The following is a 25,045-nucleotide window of genomic DNA, read 5'->3' as shown; positions in this document are numbered from 1 at the left end:
TTGCCCCTGAGGGGGGTATGCCGATCTCGATATGTCCTCAGAGGAGCGAGACACCGATCTCGATGGCCATGGCGGTGCCGAGTGCGCCGAGACGAATCCCGTGGGATACGGTGCCGCACGGTGCCGGTCTGGAGATGTTCTATCTCTACACGGTGCCGGCGATCGGTGCCGAGATCGCGATCGGTGCCGATGACCTCGCCGGTGCCGGGAGTCGGATCTGGACCTAGACGATGACCTGGAGTAGGCCCGGTGCCGGGAGCGGCCTCTCGACGTCGAGCGTCGATCGCATCGGTGCCGAGAACTACGTCTCGATGTCGATCGGTGCCGACGATCATAGCGGTGCCGAGACGTAGAGCGGTGCCGCGACGATGATCTTGGCCGCGAGTACGACCAGTGCCGAGGTGATATCCGGCGCCGGGACTGCGAGCGGCGTGGGGACCTGCTTCGGGACCTGGACCGGTGCCGTGGTTCCAGCCCTTGCGATGGAGGGCGCATCAAGGCAGGTTTCCCCCTAGATTGGACCGGACGAGTCAACGGTGCCGACGATGCCGGTGGTTGGGGCGGTGCCGGCTCCGTGAGAGCGATCAAGTCTCTCGCCGTCGCGAAGGTCTCTGGGGTCGACGGGAGGCACTGTATCACCGCCGGTCGCGGTGGTGACCCTGTCTGCACCGGACTCAACGGCCTCGGAGCCGGAGTCGACGGTGCTGGAGGCACCTGTTTCCGGTGCTCCACAGGCGGACGCGGCTCTACCCCCGGCACTGGGGGAGCCGGCGTCTTCGGCACGGAGGTCCCCGTCTTATGGGATTTTTTATGTCCCGGGGATAATGAACGGCGCTGAGGCACTTGCTGTGAGTGCGGTGCCGACGAGGTCCGGTGCCGTGGAGGCTTGTCCGACGCCACTCGCGTGGTCGGAATGGTCGGTGCCGCCGGGGCACTGCGCACCGAGGTGCTAGGTGCCGGGGCCTGACGCGCTGATGGAGCGTCCGGGCTAAGTGCCGCCTCCATAAGGAGTTGCCGGAGCCGAAAGTCCCGCTCCTTCTTGGTCCTCGGTCTGAAGGCCTTACAGATCTTGCACTTATCTGTTTGATGGGACTCTCCCAGGCACTTCAGACACGAGTCGTGCGGGTCACTCGTTGGCATAGGCTTAGCGCAGGAGGCGCACTGCTTGAAGCCGGGAGCCTTGGGCATGAGCCCGGCCACGCGGCCGGGGGAAAAAGGGGGAGACAACCCCCTTAATCCCCTTTGACTATATAACAACTATTAACAAGTGAATAACCAACTATTTAACTATAAACAACTAGAACTACTATAACTGTGAATAACTGAATAAGCTAGGGAGAGTGGAGAACAGCTACGCCGCGCTCCACAGTTCCAACGACCGTCAGGGGCGGTAAGAAGGAACTGAGGGGGCGCCGGGTCGGCTGGGGTATATATTCAGCGCCATGAAGGCGCCACTCTAGGGGGCTCCACAGCCGACCCGCCGGTGTTGCTAGGGTAGAAAATTCTCCGACGATCGTGCACGCGGCGTGCACACACCTAATGGAATGGATATGAGCAAGCACTCGAAGAAGAACTGAATGTTTCTGAATGGCAGAAGAACCCTCATACTTTACCTCCACGTATAGTTGTTCAACAATCACATTGCTTCCAACAAGTGTGGATTTCAGCTGAGTGACCAGTCTCTCCATTTCATTGATTTCCAGTTTCAGCAACTGAAAGTCCAACTCACTGTAAGAAACACTGGTCAACTCCATATGTTCCACTTTGATGGTTAGGTTTCGGATTTTCTGTTCATACATTTCAATTGCTTTGGTATATTGGCTAACCTAAAAAAACAAACAAGCAAAATTTCAAGTTCAGTTTAGCAAATGTAACAGGCATGTTTGACATCTTCTTTACATCTGTGCAATCCCACTGGGACTGCATGTGAATTACTGAGGGCAGAATTTCATTCATAATCTTCACTTTATTCCGCACTGTAACAAGGGCAACCATATTGTGAGCAACCCCACATGGCCAGAAGTCATCCTGCAACACCAGCCTCTGTTTCCCCCACAAAGGCGCCTTATGCAGACTCCACTCTCTTTTTCTAGGCCCAAAATACCCCTGGGTTTATTCACAAAATATAAACTACAGATAAAACAGAGTCCCAAATTAAAGTCCAACAAGCAAACACTTCTCTTCCTGCTCCCAAGCCTCCCTGCATGGAGAGCTTTTGCTGTCTTTCCCCTGTTCTCTTGGGGTCTCCCTTGCCTTAGCAGGTTACTGCTAGCACTTCCTAGCTGGAATCTTTGGCTACATCTATACTGTCCTGCAGTTCGGACTGCAGGGTGCACTGAAGTGCTGCTCTGTAACTCCCCCGTGTCGATGCCAGGGACTTGAACTAGCAGGTTCCTTCTTCACATTAACGTAGTCCTGTTTGAAGAGGATTACATGAAGGCAAACTAGGAACCTTATGGGTTGCATCTGCAGTATCCACATGAGTGAGTTACAGTGCAGCATCTTGGTGCGCATGGCTATTCACACCCCCGCAGTCCAAACTGCTGGACAGTGTAGCTCGGGGTGTACAACCTATGGACCATACACAGCCCACCAGAGCATTTCATAAGGCCTGCAGCCTGCTTCAACACAATATACTAACGGCCGATTCATTAGCGTTTTTTCATCATGTTTACATCATTTTAGTTTACACAAGTATGTAAATAGACAATATCGAACACAGAAACAACCTATCTAAATACATACAAAACTAGCTGAACTTCAAATATAAATCAATACAAGTGAATTTAAATCTCATTAAAATATGTAGAAACCTGGTGGGCCAAACAGATTACGTGGCACGCCTGTGTAATAAGGTTGGGCACCACTGGTGCAGATAAACCCTTACTCACAAATCCCAGGACTCTGCTGGAGCCTCCTCACTCCCAGCAGTCTTTGCTCTCCCTGAGTTCTCCCCTCACTTCATCTTCCAGCTACTCTTTATTGGGGAATCACCTGATCCCTGTCAGGTGTGCCTCCTTCAGTAATCAGGGCTGGCTAGCCACAGCAATACCGAGTTTACAACAGTGCCATGGGGCCCAGCCCAGCCTGCTCTGTTTGCACTTTGCCCTGAGATCCTGCCAGCCCACTGACTCCTCTATTCTCCCAGCCCCTTCTCCCCCCCCGCCCACTCCTCTCTGGGGTGGCCTAGGGAGTGAGGTGGTGTTGGGCAGGGGACTGTGGGGCACTGCCCAGGCCCGCCCCCAAAGGGAAGGGGCACTCTGGCAGCACAGGGCCACATGGGCCAGTGTGCATCTGCAACTGCCGGTTTGTGAAAAGTGCCCTTGAACTGGGCTGGGCAGAGTAGAGCCGCCCCCACCATACCATGCTCCATTGGCCCAGCCGGCGCCTCACTCCGGGGACCAACCTCCCCACTCCATCCTCTGTTGCTCCCATTGGGAGCCACAAATATGTTTGGTGCTGGGCCCACAAAAGGTTAATCTCAGGGAGAGTTAATCCCAGGCCCTCCAGCCTGTACAGGTCAAGCCACCCGCTTACACTCACTAATGTACCCTCTATGAGCTAACTTTATCCAGGATTATATAGAATTTCAGGGGGCAGATTCTACCAGGAAACCTGCAGTGATTATTTCAGAGAAGTGATGTACATGAAGAATGGCTACACAGCGCATGGTTGCGAGTCTCTGAGCCCCAGTTGACAGTGCTAAGAATATCCCCCTCCCTAGGCCTCAGAGCCTGTGCCACAGCCTAAGCCTTAACACCTACACAGCTATTTTTAGCACATAATGCAAAGCCCAAGTCTGTTGACCTGAGCTTGGAGACTCACTGCTGTGTAGATGTACTCTCTGGGGCTGAAAAAGTAACAAACAAAAATAATCCACCAATTTGTCCAAGACGACTTTCTGTTGACTTCAGTGGGCACTGGTCAGGCCTCCACACTCCAAATAGTATCCAATCTTTTATGCATCAGAACTAGTTGAGTCCCCTGAAGAAGGGGTTATTTTAGCACAGTGCACTATTACAAATCCCATCCATCCATCCAGAAACTGATTTAAATGAAGGCCAGTTGAGGTGACCGTTATTTTAGCCTTTAGGTAGAATAACTGTTGCACAGCAGCGTCTTCAGATGTGGAACCACTAAACAGATGGCTGGATAAATATACTTTTGAACATGTCTCTACTAATGTAAAGGTCACGGTGCAAACATTGTCAAGGAGAATGTCAAGCAGTCTCTGAAAATTAGAGTTCCATACAAATGGAACATCTTGGCAGGGCCGGCTCTGGCTTTTTGGCTGCCCCAAGCAAAAAAAACCACCTGCGGCACGGCCAGAGCAGGAGCAGGGGGACCAGCTGAGGGGGGGAGGAGGAGGGAGCGGGCGGGAGAGAGAGAGAGAGAGAGAAGGGGGTGCTCAGGGCTACAGCAGGGGCACTGCCATGCGGCCCCTCCCGCTGCGCCGCTTCCTGCCGCCTGCTGCGAGGGAAGGAAGAGGACTGCCCTGCAGGGCGCTCTGGTTCTCTGCGCCGCTGCCCCCTACAGGGCGGCCGGAGCAGAACAAAAAAAAAGCAGCCGTGCCGCCCTAGGGCAGAATGCCGCCTCCAACAATCTGCCGCCCCAAGCACCAGCTTGCTCAGCTGGTGCCTGGAGCCGGCCCTGCATCTTGGGAAAGATCTAATCCTCCTCCTACATGACTTAAAATTGTACCCATTTTTCCTTAATGGCAAGAAGGTTAAGCAGCATCTCTGAGCAAGAATAAATAGAATTATATTATTGTGTCAAATTAGCAACTCTGGAGTCAGAAGGCATTTCCATTATAAGCCCCAATTTTCAGGTGCTTATCACTTCCCTCAATATTACCTTCTGGACTGAAACGGCTCATGCATATTCTCAGACCTAAAATGAATGTGTTGGTTTAAAAATCAATTTGGCATTATCTTAACATGAATTAAGAGTGTTTTGCCCCAGTCACAATTTTTTTAAATCTATTTTAATCAAGGGGACAGCTCTGAAATGGCCTTTTAATGAAAAACTGTACTCAGGTCAACTTTTTAACACTAGAGCTTTACTGTTCTACTGTCCTGGTAATATCACCTACAGACTCCTGACCAAGGCTTTGTAACAGCCATAGAAGAGACTTCCCCCAAATAATTCTTTCCAAGATATACACTGAACCTCAGTACATGCTGGGGCAGGTCTTTGGGAGTTTAGTCAATGGTACATCGATACTTGTGCAGGGCAGATACAATCAATTAAGCACATAATGTGTCTGACTACTGAATCTCAGTGACTTAGTTTAAGTAGGCAAACCAACGGTAAGAGGACTCTCTTTTCAAAGTTACAATTTTTTATACAACTGTGACAACTACTTTTTGAGTCTGAGGGGAGCCATTAAACAGAGACTCCTAGAAATGTAGGACTGGAAGAGACTTCAATAGGTCATCAGTCTAGTCCCCTGCACTGAGGCGGGACTAAGTATTATCTAGACCATCCCTGACAGATGTTTGTCTAACCAGTTCTTAAAAACCTCCAGTGATGGAGATTCCACAACCTCCCTAGGCAATTTATTCCAGTGCTTAACTACTCTTATAGTTAGGAAGTTTTTTCTAGTGTCTAACCTAAAATCTTCCTTGCTGCAATTTAAGTCCATTAACCACTGGGGGCAGGACAAGAAGTAAAGAGAACAATTTATCACCCTCTTCTTTATAACAGTTTTCAGGTACCTAAAAGATCACCCCCCCCCCCCAAGTCTACTCGTCTCCTGACTGAACAAACCCAATTTTTCAATCTTCCCTCATAGGTCATGGTTTCTAGACCTTTAATCATTTTTTCATTTTTGTTACTCTCCTCTGGTCTCTCTACAATTTGTCCACATCTTTCCAGAAGTGTGGTGCCTAGAACTTGACACCATACTCCAGCTGAAGCATCATCAGTGCTGAGTAGAATGGAAGAATTACTTCTCATGTCTTGCTTACAACACTCCTGCTAATACATCCCAGCATGATGTTCAGGTTTTTTGCAACATATTACATTGTTCACTCATATTTCATTTGCGATGCCACATAAACCCTAGATCTTTTTCTGCAGTACATGTTCCTAGGCAGTCATATCCATTTTTGCAATTAATTATTCCTTCCTAACTGTAGTACTTTGCATATGTCTTTATTGAATTTCATCCTATTTATTTCAGACCATTTCTCCAGTTTGTCAAGATGATTTTGAATTCTAACCCTGTCCTCCAAAGCACTTGCAAGCCCTCCCAGCTTGATATTGTCAAACGTTATAAGTGTACTCTCTCTGCCATTATCCAAATCATTTATCAAGATATTGAATAAAAACAGACCAGGACAGATCCCTGCAGGACCCCATTCAATATGCCCTTCTAGCTCAATTATGAACTATTGATAACCAGTCTCTGAATAAAGTGTGCACCCACTGTATGATAGGTTCACCTAGGCTATATTTCTCTACTTGGCTTATGAGAAGGTCATGCGAGACACTTACAAAAGCCTCACTAAAAAAATCAAGATATATCAGACCTACTGTGTCCCCACCATCCACGAGGGTTGTTACCTTGTCAAAGAAGGATATTAGGTTAGTTTGACATCCTTTGTCTTGACAAATCCATGTTGACTGTTACTTACCTTACTTTCTTCTAGATGCTTACAAATTGATTCATTATCTTTCTGGCTACCAACATTAAGCTGACTGGTCTATAATTGCCAGAGTTGTCCTCGTTCCCCTTTTTATAGATAGGTACTAGATTTGCCCTTTTCCAGGCCTCTGGGATCTCTCCCATCCTCCATGAAGTCTCAAAGATAATGCTAATGGCTCAGCGATATCTTCAGCCAGTTCATTATTGTGGCAGAGCTCCAGCTTTGCCTCAGGGGGTCCTGTGCTTCTAGGTGGTTAGGGCTTGCCTCAGAGCTTTGCTGTAACCCTCAGTGTAGCCTCTCTCCCCAACAAGAGGAAAGGGTTACAGCTTACTGACTCACTTTCACCATCGGCCAGTCAACGGGTTTGATGTAAGAACCCTCTTTAGTCCCTGTCTTCCTACTTAGGGAGCATTTTTGTAGAGGCGTGGCGTGGGGTGGGGTGGGGGTGGGGGTGGGGGGGCGGGGAGGGAGAACCCGGGCCCATTCTCTTCTCCAGGTTCCAGCCCAGGGACCCTAATGGCACCTATAACGTGTAGTTTTCCTATACCATCAGAGCTATAGCCCTTCCCTGGACTACTTCCCCAAACAGACCCTCCTAGCACCCTGGCCATGCTTGTCCTCTGGCGCTTTTAGTGTGCACCTTCTTTCTCCCAGTCTTCCCATTACACACCTACTTACTCCCTGTTCCTACCACCCAGCCCTCTGAAAGAGCATCCTTTTAAACTAGTCCCAGACAGTTCTAAACAGGCTTCAGGTGATCTGAGTAGCCTGTTTCCCTTGATTTTTTCTAATCTGTTCTTAATTGGTTCCAGCTGTCTTATGGAGTCTGCCTGACATAACTGCTTCTAGTACCTTCCTGACTGCATTGGGGCAGCCCCTGCCCTGGTCATTCAGGGAACAGAAAACTATTCATCCGGTGTCCAGTATGTTTTCCTCTACCAGATTCCTGTACCCAACCAGTCTAGGTCTGTCACAATATTCTAGGGTTTATTTCATCAGGCCCTGCCAGCCTGAAGACATCTAAACTTGTCCAAGTAATTCTTAACTTGTTCTTTCCTTATTTTAGCCTAAGGTCCTACCTCATTTACATAGATGTTCACTATGTTAGTCATGCTAACTTTTTGGTGAAAATATCAACCAAAAGGCAATTAACACTTCAGACATTGCTGTGGCTTCTCCTGTCCTTGGTCTTCCTCTTGCTTCATATATATTTGGAAAATGTTTTCTTGTTACACATTTTGTCCCTAGCTAGATTAATCTTTTTTTGCCTTGGTCTTTCTAATTTTGACCCCTCATGCTTTTTTTTTTTTAAATAAATATTCATCTTCTGTAATTTGACCTAGTTTCCACTTGTGTTTGACTGAGTTTCAGGTCTTTGAAGATCTCCTGATTAAGCCAGGGTTGTCTCTCACCATACTTCTAGCTTTCCTATGATTTGGGATAGTTTGCTCTTGTGCCTTTAATAATGTCTCTCTTAAAAACTGACAATTCTCCTGAACTCCCCCCCACCCTTTAGACTTCCTACAAGATCTTACCTATCAATTTTCTTTACTGAAGTCTTGAAGTCTATTATCTGGATAACTCCATATGCACACAGAAAATGAGTGCCAACTTTGGCCCTCAGATACATACCATGTGCATTTCAGTGTGTACATATCTTAGGTCAGAATTTATCCCAAGTAACTGAGGGCCATCATGTTACAATGAGAGTCATAACACTGAATTAATGTTTTTTGCACTGACTATTAATATTCATTTGGCATGATCTTTTAAACCTGATGACTTTTGCGGTAAGCATAAGAGAGGATAATTTTCCCTTAGTTTCTTTTATGAAAAGGAGAGAACACTACAGAGTAGCAATTGTTTTTCCAAGGTGTGAGCAATGTGGCATGCATATCAGTAAAGTTAAAAGAGTGAGCTCCAGATTATTTACGGCTGTTTTGTGATATCCAGGCTAGGTCATACCAAATTGGAAATGCCATGTCACACCCAAAAAGCAGATGTGTGACGTATATTTCACATCTCTGACAGATGCAATACACCAAAAAAATAATGCAATCCTATTGCTTGTTTTGGACCTTAACTTCCTTAATAAGTAATATGTGATTTGAGAGGATCCTGCAGAGAAATTACATTTTGGATTTTTTGTGCTAATTATGTTATCTCCAGAGATTATCCAGTATAAACCAATCTGATCTTCCAATACAAACATCCATGGATCCTGAGCTGGTGTAAATAGGTATGTCTAGAATACCCTACCACCACCCAAACAAGGACCAGGCCATAGAGCACGATCCATCTTGTTGGAAGAGGATTTAGATGGATTTCTGTGATTAGCCAGGCACTCAGAATACACTAAGAGCTGGGAGATTTCCCTAGTAAACGTCTCTATGGAGAAGATGTTTAAAGGTTGGTGTCTAAACTGTACATGTAAGATTTGCACATGAAACCATCACAGGCACAAAAATGCATTTGCAAACTGCTGAGCACAAAGTTGGCAACCATATAGAGAAAGAGTATTGATATGTGCAATTACCTATACCAAAGGCACAAACATTCAGGAATGTGGGTATCTATCCCACTGCTAATAATATTAGCATACTTAAAGAAAACAAATGCTTTTAAAAGAAGTTAGTTGTCAAAAATATGCCAAATCTGTTTGGAGTGTGCTACAAAGCCCAGTCTTTCTGCTGCTTCAGACTGTTTTTCCCCAGTTGGCCAGCCAGGCTACCTAGGAGAATGCTGCCGCCCCGACCCCCAAGATGGATGCTCTATTGCTTGGCAGTTAGACCCATTTTGCCTTAATAGCTTGTGCCTGTATCTAAATGATCTGCTCCCGTCTAACAGGCCAACACACCATTTCAGAAATCTAGTACATGAACTATATTTTGGGGTATAGATCAATATTCACCATGCATCCCACATTCAGAACTTTGCAGTGGGGTTTGAGCAGTGCATAAGCTTTGTGCTGGACCTCTGCAGAGGCACGAATGTCACCCTTAAAGAAATAAAATTCGGCAATTTTAGGCATGCATAAGAATAATCCCTATCTAGTTTCTCCTGCTTTGCAAGCCTTGTCACACTAAGGGCCTGAAAAGAGCAGGGAGAAAAATCTGTAATGTTCATTTATTGTGGCAGTTACCTGAAACTGGTATTTATCAACACAGGTTTCTTGGCATGCAAGCAGACACTCCTCCAGCATGCAGCTGGAGGATGGGAGTGAAGGAATGAGGAAGCAGAAGGCAGGCATAGAATGAAAGAGGATGGAGGGGAAGGGAAAGGGGGATAGAAATGACATGAGCAAGCAATTCTGAGAAGTTGCATGTGCAAGTGCATTGGCCACAGGCAAGTCTGACCTCCATGATCACATGGTGAGCATGCCACCTGCATATCATATAACCCAAGCAGAGATCAAGAGGAATATTTCCAACAGAATAATCTGCCTTGAATATAGTTTTCATCTGTTGGGTAGGTGTGTTTCCTCTTCCTGTTTTTATTACATGAGCATGTTCTGGGCATTGTGGTCAAAGCACTGAAAGGCACATTCTCCCCTTGTGTTTAAGTTGCTATTCTTCACTTCTAATGAGGTGCACAAAGCCATACTCTTCTCCACTGCTGGGAAGAGCTGTTTCCTGCATTCGTCAAACAGGTTAATTTTATTCTGGTAAAGTTTCAAATTACAAATGAAAAAGTTACTCCAAATATTTTCAGCCTACAGTTTTTACTGATTTTGAATATCAGAATATCTGTGAAATTCATTTCCTACTGATTTTATAATAGCATCTTCTGCCCCATCTATATATTTAAATTTACTTCAACTCAGATACCTGGTATTTTCTTTCTATAGACAAACAATTAACTACAAAATTTTAACACCCTCATAGTTAAACAGTTTGTTTTCATTTCTGACCTGATGTCTCTTTGCCTGGGATCGCATCGGGGATCTGTCACACTATATCTAACTTGAGTCTGATAAGCCAAACAGTGTTATAAAGCATCAACATGATAAGTGCAGTGAAACTCGGATTACGTCAAGATTTGTTTTTGGTATCTGCCACTGGAGTTGAAAAGTGAGGGCCTGCTCCTGAACTGGTATACACTGGCGCAACTCCACCGACTTCAAGAAAACGACATCATCTGAGGAGCTGGTCACTAGAGTCCATTTTCTTAAAATAAATAAATTGCTACAGGGTTGCAAAAAAAAGTGAGCCAACTCCTGTCATCTGTACTTAGTCTTTACTTAAGCAAAACTCCCATTGCAGAGTTTCACTTCAATAGGAGATTGGCTTCAGTTGGGTCTTATTTCAGTCCCCTCTGATTTGGGAGGACCTGGCAGAATTAGTCCAAGTTTCAGGATGGGAATTATAGACCTGATCTTGTCCTTTTGAAAGCAATTGAAATTTTGCTACTGATCACAATGGAGCACTTTGGGGCCCTTAAATACCTAATGTTTTCATGGATCATTAATGAAAAGTTCCACATCCCTTCTAAAGCAGGGGTTCTCAAACTGGGGGTTGGGATCCCTCAGGGGGTCATGAGGTTATAACATAGGGCATCACAAGCTGTCAGCCTCCACCCCAAACCCTGCATTGCCTCCAGCATTTATAATGGTGTTAAACATATAAACAAGTGTTTTTAATTTAGTGGGGTCGCACTCAGAGGCTTGCTATGTGAAAGGGGTCACCAGTACAATAGTTTGAGAACCACTGTCCTAAAGTGATCAGTCAAGTTCTATCAAGTTGCCCTTCATATATCTTTGCTGACAACTGAATGAGTATCATTGTTAGCTCTAGTTATTTCAAAGTGAATTATTTTAACTGAAAAGACTTTCAATAGGATTCTCCCCCCCCCATTTTGTGTTTTATGCGGCACATCTAGTATAATCAAAAGCAGATAAGAAGAGAGCTATGAATATTTATAGTAAGAATTTATAATTTACTGATGTGCCTTTTCTACTGATGGATTCAAGGACACTTCATTTCTTAAGACATCTGGCTCCTAGAGACGTCCAACACTTTCTCCAGGACACCTAATTTAAACCCTGAATATTCATCTACCAGCAAAAATCAAATGCAGGTTCTCCTTCTCTTGAGAAACCACAGTAGTCCCCTAGTTTTGCCTGTTTTGTTTTTTCTTGGTGGTGGGAAGGAGGGAGGGGGGAGAGAAGAGAATGGATCTGAATCCTTGTAACAAGGAAGGAAAGTAGTGTAAGGGTAAAGAGTTGGTCTTTAACTAAAATGCATAATCCAGTAGTCATTGCTAGAGCATCAAATGTTGACAGAGAAAATTGATTTTTTTCAACTGTTAAGGGAATGGAGGGGGTCAGGTGGTGGATTTTTCCCACGCTTCAGCCTGGGCTGAGCTGACATTTGCTCTTTTCCCTCATTCCCTCCCAGATGCTGGTTACATAAAAGTACCACAGGAGGGAGCAGGAATCATGGCTTCCTCTGTAACTGTATATAGCAATTACAGGCCAACAAGACTGTTCCATGGTTCATAAAGAGAAGCAAAGTGCTTCCTCCATCCCTCAAAGAACACCATGTGCCTATAGGCCCAGGAATGAGGCCTGAGGATACTCGAAACTCATATTATAAGGCCCTGCTTACATGCTACAATATTGAACATTTTATGTTTAATCACCCTTTTCCTTGTGATTTTTACATGCCCCTCACTGCAGTTGCTTGCAGACAGGCACTGCAAAGTTCTGACTGTTGGACTGTTTCACATTCACTAAAAATAGGACTGGTCAGCTTTTAAAAAAAGAAAAACCAAAAATCCTTACTTTAGTAAGTTCTCTTTCAAATTTCTCAGAAAGCACTTGGGCTGTGATTTCCAGAATCTCAACCTTCTGCACAGGAAACACTGTGTCTGGCAGGTACACTGAGCATTGGCACACTCCATTGTCATTCAAAGAGCCGGTCACATTGGCAAATGGCTGTAAGAACAAGTTGGTTTCAGAAAGCAAATAAATAGTCAATATGCTACTAGGAATCAACAGCAAAGGACTGGCAGTCCCCAAGCAGGGGAAAAGTTAAGCTGTGATCGTAATAAATGCATTCAGGGTCAATATTAAGTTGTAATAATTTCTTCCTATGAACTCAAAGTATTTTCCTATATCAATTCATTAAACGTCACCACACCCCTATACAGGTAGTTAAATACTATAACCATTTTAACACTGGAAAAATGGAGGTACAGGAAAGTGAAGTGATTTTTCTAAAATCAGACAGTGAGTCAGTAAATGGCAGAACAGGAAATATTAAATCTTATAGGGAGTCATTGCTTTTAATGGTCTTTGCAACAGGGTCACTTAGTGATTGTAGTCCATTAATTTCAAAGCACTTTACAAAGTTTTGTTTGTACTTCACTGATGGAAGAAGCCACAGAAATTAGACCAATTTTCATGGAAAATTTTGATTTTGACTAAACCCTGTTTTCCTCACTGGGAACGTTTCATTTGATATTTTTCAGCCAGCCCAGGTAAACAGGAGAGCTGAAGACTTTAAAACTCCCCCAACCTGCAGTAGCTGGTATGCCTGATACTGCAGGGTACTGAGTGGAGTCATGGCCATGCATCACTGCTCTCTCCATCAGCGCACAGGGGTATAAACAAAGTTTTTTACTTGGGGCAGCTAGAGTTAAAAAAATAATAAAATATTGGCTGTTGAATATTGTTTTTATAAGTAGTTTTGTACCATGACTAAATTTGTCCACTTCTAATGAAGTGAGAGAAACAGGCTTCTGTTCCACACTGTGCTTTTTATTGGATTAACACAACCCCTATAGTTGAGCTCCTATAAGCCTAAATCCTTTTGAAAAGGGAATTGACACCAACTTGGTTCGGCATTACAACAGAGTGCTGCAGTGCTTAAATAGCTTTTAAAAATCTGGGCCTAGGTCACTATTAAAAAAGTCCCTTAGGTGCTTTTGAAATTGTCAGCCTCATTACTGGATTTGCATTCTGCCCAGCAGGAACAGTGAAAAAAGGAGCAGAGGAAAATATCCAACGAACAGACAAATATGGTTATTGTACTTACCTTTGATAAGGCCCCCATTTGTGCTAGCTTGGTTGTGGTACTTTTTTAATCCCTGATACAGATTACAAACTGCCCTTTATCTAGATCTTAATTTATTAAATTAAGAACTTTTTAAAAAGTGGATTTAAATATCAGAAACCCACCAAACTACTTTTAAAATTATTCTAAGAGTGTCTATTCCAACAGGGGAGAAAGGTGTAGACTGGAAAGGAAACAAACGCCTGTTACAACGCAACTCACTATCATGACCCCCTTTCCCACTCCCAACATCCAAACAGCAGTCCAGATTCCTCAATATTTTGAAACTTTGATTTTAAAGGAGCCATCTCCAGCAGCTCTAACGTTGATTGGGATTTCCGACTGACTGCTGAGACAGTTAATGTTTCTTCTGGTACAATGCTGTTTCATGGAGTCCTTCCCTTGAAAAAAAAGCTACATGTGATCAATGAAAGGCTGCAGATGCTCAGTCTGTCCAAAACAATGTGCATTATTCATGTTCAAGTAATATATACCATCTCACTGCCATCTCATGGAATACGGTTTCAGGTCCTACCCCTCCGTACCACTGGCAAGATTGGATGTCACTCTTGAATCTCAACATGCATCCCTGGGAGTCTACAGTAATCAAGGTCCCATGTACTGCACAAGACACCAGGGCCGGCTCCAGGCACCAGCCTACCAAGCATGTGCTTGGGGTGGCACCTGGAGGGTGGTGGCGCTCCGGCCGGCTGGGGAGAGAGGGGCCGCGGCCGGGCTCTCCGCCCTGCCCCGGCGCTCCGGCCGGCCGGGGAGAGCAGGGCCGCGGCCGCGCTCGCTGCCCTCCCCTGCTGCGCTCCCCGCCGGGGGGCGGGGGGAGGCTTTTTTGCCTGGGGCAGCAAAAAAGCCAGAGCCGGCCCTGCAAAACACTATACCGCGGGGATGCAGCCCACCAATGTACACAGCCGAGCTCCACCAAATGGGAACCATGGCAATCTCCAGTGCTTGCAAAACCATTTGATAAACTGTGCATCAAATGGGGTGATTAAACTAAAGGCGTGTGGGGCAGGAAGGGGCTTGCACACGGAGGTAGCTGCTAGTCAGCCATACAAGAGTAGTGCTCCATTCCTGCAGGAGCTCCGCGAGGCAGGGGTCATCCCCAGCTGCACAACTTCAAAGCCGCACTGAAGCAGAACTCCATTCTGACAGTGCTCTGGAGCCCCAGTTTTAGCCAGCTTCCTCTGCAGGCCTCCTAGTACTCCATCCAAGAACCTGTTCAGAGCCTCATGCTGCTGCATCTCCATCACCTGCTCCCTCATCCCCCAGCCCCTAAAACAGCCATTTGGACAGCTGAGGAACTGGAAGATGGCAGGAAAAAGGCCACTTGTTTAAATAGATTCAGAGAAAACAGGGGGAGTTTGTGCCAGCTTGTCAAAAAGGTAATGTATGCGGCCATTGGTCTGGCCCCCTGATCGTGTTGTACAGGGGGACTGATAGTGATTAACAGCAGAGTTACAAGGATCATCATAAATTTTACAGATATCTGCACAAATTATGGTTTACCCAAGGGTGAGCATAATGAGAAATTCTTGACATTCTAAATTCCCCCATCCTCAGCTTATTATATATTTACACTTCAGCCTTGATTCTTACCACCAGGAATTGCCACTGCTTAAGGATGCTGTAGTGAAAAACATTCCCTCCCCTTAGATGCTGAGTTCACTATCTAAGTCCCAGCACTACAAGGCCTATTAGACCAAGAGACTGCATTGATAGTATCACCTAAAACTCATATAGTGCATTGTGTTTTCAAAGTGCTGGGCAAATGAACCTGAGATCTAAATCCAGATCTAGAACACTCCAAAGGATGAGGGGTGTTTGCATCTGTGGTTTTGGATTGAGTTAGTCTCAAGTACAAACCACAGCTAATTAATTTCAACTTGCATTTTGCATTTAAACTAGTCAGATTCTCAATGGGAGTTGCATTTGCCTAACCAAAAACAGAATTTGGCTGTTTTTAAAACAGTGTAATTTGTTTTCAAATTTATAATTAAGTCCCAGGACATTTATTAAAGGTGATATTTTACACTTGCTACATGCAGAGAGCCCACAGAACAAGTGGAGATCTGAAAACTTGCCTCAATTTTAAAATATTCTCCCAACTTGAATAGCAGGAGGAAAAAAAGAATAAATTAGAGCCTGTGAAAATCATAATATGCATCTTACCACATTCTGGAGCATGGTGCTGGCTGCATTCAATGCAATGGCATTTTGTAGAAAGACCAGCAGCACAGCCAAGTTTTCACACTTCATCTTCTCAGCAAACAGACACGATGGAGAAAGGACAGTGGGATCCCTTTTATAAGGGGCTCTGGGAATTCCCCCAGTAGGAGTTTTGTGCTTAGAAAGAGGTACTTGTGTAATATTTATTGACACTTCTCACAAAGGTGATGACATGCCGGTGAGTGAGCCACGGCACAGAGAGTGACTTGACTATTATACAAACATAACTTTCTCATTGACTGCTGTCAAAAATTAACCACTCTCTCCTTTTGTAACAAAACCCTTCCTCATTTCCAGTATCTAGTCTTGTTCTCAGGGAGCCACAAAGGAATAAATACACAATGGGCAGATCAATTAATTGATGGACTTCAATAATTAAAATGCATTCTTTTCTGGAGGGAAGAATAACTGCTTCCTTTTATTGGACTTATCAGTATTTTTATTGTAAATCCTTTCAGGAGCAGATAGACAACCTGGGCCACATCATCTTCCTAACCCTGCTTCTAAACTCAGATGGGGTGAAAACAGCTCAAGTTAGGTCATTTCACATACAACGTCAAAGGAGCCTCCTCTAAGCCCCTGGATGCCTTATAACATGAGCATCGTGCACATGGGGCTCCACAAGTTTGGGCTAAAGAACAACCATTGGATGGGAGAGGGGGCCGAGCTGAAGAACAGCCCCAGCAAACCTGCAAGATAATGCTAAGACAGTCAGCATTAATGCCCATCCTACAGCTTTGGTACCATGGCTTATGAAGCAGGGGAGATCAGGGAACAGCACACTGTGGAGGCCCACAAAAGAGCTATGGAGCTGAAAGAAAAAGAGATAGAGCTGAGAGACAAAAAAGAAAAAGGCAAAGAGGGGGCCCACAAGAGAGAGATGAAGCTAAAAGAAAAAAAAAGCCAAAAAGGAGGCCCACAAAAAAAAGATGAAGCTAAAAAAAAAAGAAATGGAGCTGAAAAAAAAAGATGAAAATAAAAAAAAAAGAAATGAAGGGAAAAAAAAGAAAGGAAGCATAAACTGGAAGTAGCAAAGGCTAAGCAAGCTTTCATCCCCATCCCTGTTCCTGAGCCGTCCACCAGGGTCCCGTCTGTGTTACCAGAGACCCAAACCATGGTGCTGGAACCGGATCCCCTGCCAACGACTGCAACAGCCGTTGTGGACCCAATCCCAGAGACCCAGCCAAAACCAGTCCCAGAACCGGACTTGGCAACGCAACCAGCACCAGAACCATTGCGAGCCCTGAGTCCAGCGCTTGCAAACCCGTCTACAACTCCAATGCCAGAGGGCACCAGCGAGCCTGACCTGGCGGAAGCAGCAGATAACCCTACCCAAGAGGCTCAGCCAGAGCCTGAGATACCACATAGTGTACCAGCGGACAGCGGTTCACAGTCAATGGAAACAGCCCCAGCACCTGCATCACTTCCAGAGGGACCAAGCCCCAGTCCACAGTCCAAGAAGAAACTGATGTCTCCAGCATCAAGGGAACAGTTCCAGGCCGAGCAGGAAGCAGATGACAGCCTTCAGAAAGCTTGGGCGGCGGCACAAAGCACCCCACCGCCTCTCAGCTCTTCTAACCGATCCCGGTTTGTTATAGAACAAGGACTTTTATATAAGGAGACTCTTTCTGGTGGGCACCAGGAAGACTGGCATCCTCAAAGACAGTTGGTAGTTCCCACTAAGTATCGGGTAAAGCTCTTGGGCTTAGCCCATGATCATCCCAGTGGCCATTCTGGGGTGAGCAGAACCAAAGACCGGTTGGGGAAGTCCTTCCACTGGGAGGGAATGGGCAAGGACATTGCTAAATATGTCCGGTCTTGTGAGGTGTGCCAACAAGTGGGAAAGCCCCAAGACCAGGTTAAAGCCCCTCTCCAGCCACTACCCATAATTGAGGTCCCATTTCAGCGCGTAGCTGTGGATATTCTGGGTCCTTTCCCAAAGAAGACACCCAGAGGAAAGCAGTACATACTAACTTTCATGAATTTTGCTACCCGATGGCCGGAAGCAGTACCCTTAAGCAACACCAGGGCTAAAAGTGTGTGCCAGGCATTAACAGACATTTTTGCCAGGGTAGGTTGGCCCTCCGACATCCTTACAGATTCGGGAACTAATTTCCTGGCAGGGACCATGAAAAACCTGTGGGAAGCTCATGGGGTGAATCACTTGGTTGCCACCCCTTACCACCATGAAACCAATGGCCTGGTGAAGAGGTTTAATGAAACTTTGGGGGCCATAATTCGTAAATTCGTAAATGAACGCTCCAATGATTGGGACCTAGTGTTGCAGCAGTTGCTTTTTGCCTACAGGGCTTTACCGCATCCCAGTTTAGGGTTTTCACCATTTGAACTTGTGTATGGCCGCGAGGTTAAGGGGCCATTACAGTTGGTGAAGCAGCAATGGGAGGGGTTTACACCTTCTCCAAGAACTAACATTCTAGACTTTGTAAGCAACCTACAAAGCACCCTCCGACACTCTTTAGCCCTTGCTAAAAAAAACCTAAAGAATGCTCAGGAAGAGCAAAAGGCCTGGTATGATAAACATTTCAGAGAACGGTCCTTCAAAGTAGGAGACCAAGTCATGGTCTTAAAGGCGCTCCAGGCCCATAAAATGGAAGCGTCGTGGGAAGGACCATTCACGGTCCAGGAGCGCCTAGGAGCTGTTAACTATCTCATAGCCTCCCCCACCTCCAACATAAAGCCTAACGTATACCATGTTAATTCTCTTAAGCCCTTTTATTCCAGAGAATTAAATGTTTGCCAGTTTACAGCCCAGGAAACAGATAACGCGGAGTGGCCTGAAGGTGTCTACTACGAAGGAAAAAAAGATGGTGGCGTGGAAGAGGTGAACCTCTCCACGACCCTTGAACGTCTGCAGCGACAGCAGATCAAGGAGCTGTGCACAAGCTTTGCACCAATTTTCTCAGCCACTCCAGGATGGACCGAACGGGCATACCACTCCATTGACACAGGTAATGCTCACCCTATTAGAACCCCACCCTACCGGGAGTCACCTCATGCCAAAACTGCTATACAAAGGGAGATCCAGAACATGCTACAGATGGGTATAATCCGCCCCTCTAAAAGTGCATGGGCATCTCCAGTGGTTCTAGTTCCCAAACCAGATGGGGAAATAAGCTTTTGCGTGAACTACCGTAAGCTAAATGCTGTAACTCGTCCTGACAACTATCCAATGCCACGCACAAATAAGCTATTGGAGAAATTGGGACATGCCCAATTCATCTCTACTTTGGACTTAACCAAGGGGTACTGGCAAGTACCACTGGATAAACCCGCTAAGGAAAGGTCAGCCTTCGTCACCCAGGCAGGGGTGTATAAATTCAATGTACTCCCTTTTGGGTTGCTAAATACACCCGCCACCTTCCAAAGACTTGTAGATGGTCTCCTAGCGGGATTGGGAGAATCTGCAGTTGCCTACCTCTATGATGTGGCCATTTTTTCTGATTCATGGGCAGAGCACCTGGAGCACCTGGAAAAAGTTTTCGAGCGCATCCAGCAGGCAGAACTAACTGTTAAGGCTAAAAAGTGTCAAATAGGCCAAAACAGAGTGACTTACCTGGGGCACCAGGTGGGTCAAGGAACTATAAATCCCCTACAGGCCAAAGTGGATGCTATCCAAAAGTGGCCGGTTCCAAAGTCTAAGAAACAGGTCCAATCCTTCTTAGGCTTGGCTGGATATTATAGGCGATTTGTACCCCACTACAGCCAAATCGCCGCCCCGCTGACAGACCTAACCAGAAAGAAACAGCCAAATGCAGTTCAGTGGACTGATGAGTGTCAAAAGGCCTTTAACCAGCTTAAGGCAACACTCATGTCTGACCCTGTGCTAAGGGCCCCAGACTTTAACAAACCATTCCTAGTAACCACAGATGCGTCCGAGCGAGGCGTGGAAGGAGTTTTAATGCAGGAAGGACCGAATCAAGAATTCCATCCTGTTGTGTTTCTCAGTAAGAAACTGTCTGAGAGGAAAAGCCATTGGTCAATCAGCGAAAAGGAATGCTATGCCATTGTGTACACGCTGAAAAAGCTACGCCCATATGTTTGGGGACGGCGTTTCCAACTACAAACAGACCATGCTGCGCTACAGTGGCTTCATACCGCCAAGGAAAATAACAAAAAACTTCTTCGGTGAAGTTTAGCTCTCCAAGATTTTGATTTTAAAATACAACACATTTCGGGAGCTTCTAACAAAGTGGCTCATGCAGTCTCCCGAAAAAGTTTCCCAAAGTTAACTGGTTAACAATTGTTCTTGAAATAAAACATATTGTTAGTTTTTATATAATCAGTAGTATGTCTAAAGGTACATGTGTCTTATTAACTCTGTTTTCTCCTAGAACTCCAGAAAGAAATCACAGCCAGTGTGGAACCAAATGTCCAACACTATCTGTGATTTGGGGGGCGTGTCATAACTATAAAGGTTAAACACAGCTGTCCTGTGTACAGTACTATAAAATCCCTCCTGGCCAGAGACTCCAAAATCCTTTTCCCTGTAAAGGGTTAAGAAGCTCAGGTAACCTGGCTGGCATCTGACCTAAAGGACCAATAAGGGGACAAGATACTTTCAAATCTTGGGGGGGGGGGAGGCTTTTGTTTGTGTTCTTTGTTTGGAAGTGTGTTCGCTCTCGGGACTGAGAGGGACCAGACATCAATCCAGGTTCTCCACATCTTTCTAAACAAGTCTCTCCTATTTAAAACTTTTAAGTAAATAGCCAGGCAAGGCGTGTTAGTTTTCCTTTGTTTTCTCAACTTGTAAATGTACCTTTTACTAGAGTGTTTATCTTTGTTTGCTGTACTTTGAACCTAAGACTAGAGGGGAGTCCTCTGAGCTCTTTAAGTTTGATTACCCTGTAAGGTTAATTTCCATACTAATTTTACAGGATGCTTTTTAGATTTTTCTTTAATTAAAAGCCTTCTTTTTAAGAACCTGATTAATTTTTCCTTGTTTTTAGATCCAAGGTGGTTGGATCTGTATTCACCAGGAGTTGGTAAAAGGAAGGAGGGGGAATGGTTAATCTCTCCTTGTTTTAGATCCAAGGGGGTTGGATCTGTATTCATCAGGAGTTGGTGAAAGGAAGGAGGGGGAATGGTTAATTTCTCCTTGTTTTAAGATCCAAGGGGTTTGGATCTGTATTCACCAGGAGTTGGTAAAAGGAAGGAGGGGGAATGGTTAATCTCTCCTTGTTTTAGATCCAAGGGGGTTGGATCTGTATTCACCAGGAGTTGGTGAAAGGAAGGAGGGGGAATGGTTAATTTCTCCTTGTTTTAGATCCAAGGGGTTTGGATCTGTATTCACCAGGGAATTGGTGAAGGTCTCTCAAGGCTACCCAGGGAAAAAAATTAGCCTTGGGATGGTGGCAGCGGATCAGAGCTAAGCTGGTAGTTAAGCTTAAAAGTTTTCATGCAGGCCCCTACATTTGTACCCTAAAGTTCAAAGTGGGGATACAGCCTTGACACCTGCTGTTGTTGACTTTGAATAAGCACCCAGATTTGTTATTTTGTATCAATTTGCTCTATTGCAAATTTAGAGCTACACTGTTGGTTTAACTTAGTGCACAAAACATTATGCAATCTAAACATCCAACGAGTGACAGCAGTTGGAACACAAACAAACTGGCGGTGTGGGAATTGGGAGGACAAGGTAACTGAAATATTTGCTTGTCTGGTTGATTTCTAATCACAAACAGGCCACCCAACATGTTCCAAAAGTTCTGTTTAATATGCGGGCTTTTGTTTTAATCAGCAGTGCAATTACGGCGGTACGGTACACCGTACCAGCAAAATATTTATCACTGGTACAGCGTACCAGTAAGACACAGGAGGAGCCAATGGCCGCACACTGGCAGTTCCTTTTGGCACAGCTGTACGGCCTTCAGCCCAGCCCCTGCCCTTCCAGAAAGCTGCGTCTCCTCCATCCATACAGCAGCAGCCCTGCTGGAGGACAGAGCTGGTGGGGGGGGGCAGGGCTGGGGGCGGTACAGCCACTGGAGGAGCTGCCAGCTTTCTGCTCCTTTCCCCGCTGCTGTAGTACAAAGGCGGAGGATAGAGAGGCAGCTCTGTGGCTGGGGAGGGGGTGGAAGAATTAAAAGGAGGGTCACATGGAGAGGTCATTCCCCGCCCCCCCTTAGCTGGTGTCCTCCACTCTCCCCCGTACCGGTAAGAAATGGATTTTACTTGCACCACTGGTTTTAATTGAGAAAATTATGGGCCATATCATCCCATCTGTTCTTGTGGGTGAAAGGGATGAAAACTTGGTGGATCTCTTGCTAAGAAGAGCAGAACAGTGTAGTGCTTCCTCTGTGGCCTTGTAGCTTCCCTTCTCCCAGCCTCCGTGGTAGCCCCACCACAGGTAAGTGGATCCATGCTGTTGTCAGGGGTAGGCATAAGGGAGCAGGGCTGGGCGGGGGGAGGAAGGGGGAGCGAGGAATCATGCTGTCTATGCACCATCCCCCACCCAGAACTAAGGAGAATCCTCACCAAAGTGAATATTGACCAATGGCCTGATCCAAACCCTCATCCAAACACTCTCATTGACTTCAGCAGGCCTTGAATCAGGCTCCTAGTGAGTATGAACCTTTGTGCGCACCCTCTTTAGACTGTGGAATGTCCCCAGGGGAATCTGGCATCTAGAGGATGCAGAAGCCTCTGAGAATGGGATGGGGCGAAGGGATAGGAGGGTGAGTGAGGAGCGGTGCTGAGACTCATCGGGGGAAGGGAGAGGCAGCCGGCTCCAGGCTGGGAAGGAGGACTTCAAGTGTTCCCACCTGCTCCTGGGCCCATTCCAGCCACTCTGGGTCCCTGCTCCCTGGCCCCACGGCAGCCACTCCAGCCACTCTGCATCCTGCTCTCACCTCCCTCCTTCTGTCACTTTCTCCCCCCACAGATGTGTAAGTTTACCTGAGTCTCCACAATATTTCCATTGCAGGGACACCAGCCCAGTCCCTCCCACCATCACTCTCGGTTCCGCCACCCCTGCTGCTACAAGCAGATGGAGGGAAACCCTGACAAGAAAGCATATTTTTATTTGAAGGTGCAGGACATAGTTTTAAAATGACTCCGAAGCACAGGTGCAAAAGCATTTTTAATTTAGTGACAAGCCAGTGTGCAGGTTACCCTGACAGTAATGTTAACAGTTTAATATTTACACCACCGCTCAAATATATAACCCACTTAAATGAAATAAATTACAATAAGCATCTCTGTTGCCGGCTTTCCTTAGACCAGAAGGCTGTAATACACACTGTAATTACTGGAAAGAAGACCAGAGCAACTATAAGACAGCCTCAAATACAAGTACCACAAACTACCGAGCAGCCCCAAGTGTAAAAGTAACGGCTCAGGAGAAGAAGTCTCAAGGTATGAGCTCAAGGAAACAAAATAATTAAAAGCAGAGTGACTTAAATGGAACTTAAGCACATGCTTAAAATTAGTACAAGTTTAAGTGCTTTCCTGTAGCAGGCCTGGAGAGATCTGACAAAGGGAAAACAAGAAAGAGGAGGAAGGGGGTGGAAAACACATTGAGAAGGATCAATTGAAGGAAAGGTGACCTGTGTCAAGTGTCATTTGATTCATTATACTTGCTGTGGACACACTTGATTATTATGAATACGTAAAGATCTTAATCCTTTCGTGTAAGGAAAAGTAATGTCCCCAAAGCTTCACCTGGCATCTAGAATTTGATCTAACTCAGGCTGTAGCCAGCTGTGTTGGCATCTAGGTTTCTGGGCAGATAAGCCTTCTGTGGGTGTCCTAGTCCAGTGTTCTGGTCACACTATTGGTCTTTTTATGTATCTGACGAGTAGAGCTAGCTGAAAATTGGAGAAAAAAAACATGAAAAGGTGTTCCGTTTTTCATCCAAAAAATATGTATTTTGAAATGTTTTGACCAGTTCCACTGGTGAGTCACAAAGGCAGTGACAGATCCAACCCATCCACTTCATGTAGCATCCTTCTGCCGGACCCTCTTGAGAGCTGTGGGAAGGCATTCATTAAAGTCGCAGTTCCAGCCCCCTTTCCTGTCTAGCCACGCCTGCCAATGGGATGTTATTGGCGGATCCCTAGAATTTCCAGACTTAAGGTAAAGGCCGTTGAAACATATTTTGTCAGTCTCAGGATTCAGGGCCCCATTTTATTTAACTGGTCTCTTGGACCTTTCTACCCCCTTTGCAGGATGTGGCTTGCTTTCTGCATGAGGATGATGATTTTATCCAGGGGAATTCGCTCAGAATGATCATGCTCTGTTTTAACCCTAAAAAAGACAGACAGTTCCTCAAGGTCTAACTGCCCTGGAATGCTATGGTCATCATTACCACTGCTTTCTATGGTGGTAAGAGAGTGTCTTTAGTTTGGTATTCTTACTCCGCTCAAAGTCTACCTAAAAATTAAAGCCTATAAGATCATTTATATCCGTGTTGTGTATGATTAATTTCTGTTATGCCTTATTAACCTCTGCAGCTATGTTTGAGAGTCACATTTTTACCCAGGGTCAGTATTATATGTTCCTGGACCAGTGCCCTCTTTTGGGAGTGTTCATACTGCTTCAATTTGTTGGCATCAAGAGACAATTCCCTTCAACTAGAGACCAGAGCATCAACCTCCTGGACTTCTTTTGAGTTTATATATTCCTCAGCCTCTGGGGATTCTGACATTTCAATTAATTTCATAGGGCTTGGTTTTTGGATTCTAGATTCTGTGTAGCATTTCCCAGATCTTTCATTATAATTTATGGTCTGTGAATAAGTCAATGTCTAAGCTAACTATTTTCTCAGAGCTAATTTCTTTCCCCCCCTCCCCTTTTTTTTGTGGCAAAACTAGAGACTTTTCTGTTATTACCAGTATTGTGTCTCTATCTCTAAAATCTGTCTTTAGAAGATCTTTCAGGTGCCAAATCAGAGAAGACAATAAAGGTATAAAACACACATTAGTTAAGTAGTTTTAATTAACCAGTTACCCATGCCATCTTTCTCATGGTTCTTGTGCCTCTGTTCCTTAGCTAAAGTACAGACTGGAGGAGGATTGTAAATGTACAAGTTTCATTAGCAAAAATAATTTGAGAGAATTACAGAAAACAAAATAAAGCAGGTTA

General features: G+C 45.4%; 2 protein-coding genes across 2 annotated transcripts in view; both read right to left on the bottom strand.

Moving 5' to 3' along the window:
* LOC135973137 (olfactomedin-4-like) overlaps window positions 1-16,080 on the bottom strand; it is a 21,876-nt gene extending 5,796 nt beyond the window's left edge. The window contains exons 1-3 of the mRNA XM_065554820.1: window positions 15,890-16,080; window positions 12,433-12,585; window positions 1,609-1,826 (exon numbers count right to left, since the gene is read on the bottom strand). Of these exons, the coding sequence (XP_065410892.1) occupies window positions 1,609-1,826; window positions 12,433-12,585; window positions 15,890-15,976 (458 nt within the window). The 5' untranslated portion in view covers window positions 15,977-16,080. The remainder of the gene's footprint in view (window positions 1-1,608; window positions 1,827-12,432; window positions 12,586-15,889) is intronic.
* LOC135981817 (cystatin-A-like) overlaps window positions 1-25,045 on the bottom strand; it is a 141,967-nt gene that overhangs the window by 104,325 nt on the left and 12,597 nt on the right.

Source organism: Chrysemys picta, chromosome 1, assembly GCF_011386835.1.
Source record: "Chrysemys picta bellii isolate R12L10 chromosome 1, ASM1138683v2, whole genome shotgun sequence".
NCBI lineage: Eukaryota > Metazoa > Chordata > Testudines > Emydidae > Chrysemys > Chrysemys picta.
The sequence above is the reverse complement of the archived record's forward strand: the minus strand, read 5'-3'. Positions and strand labels throughout refer to the sequence as shown.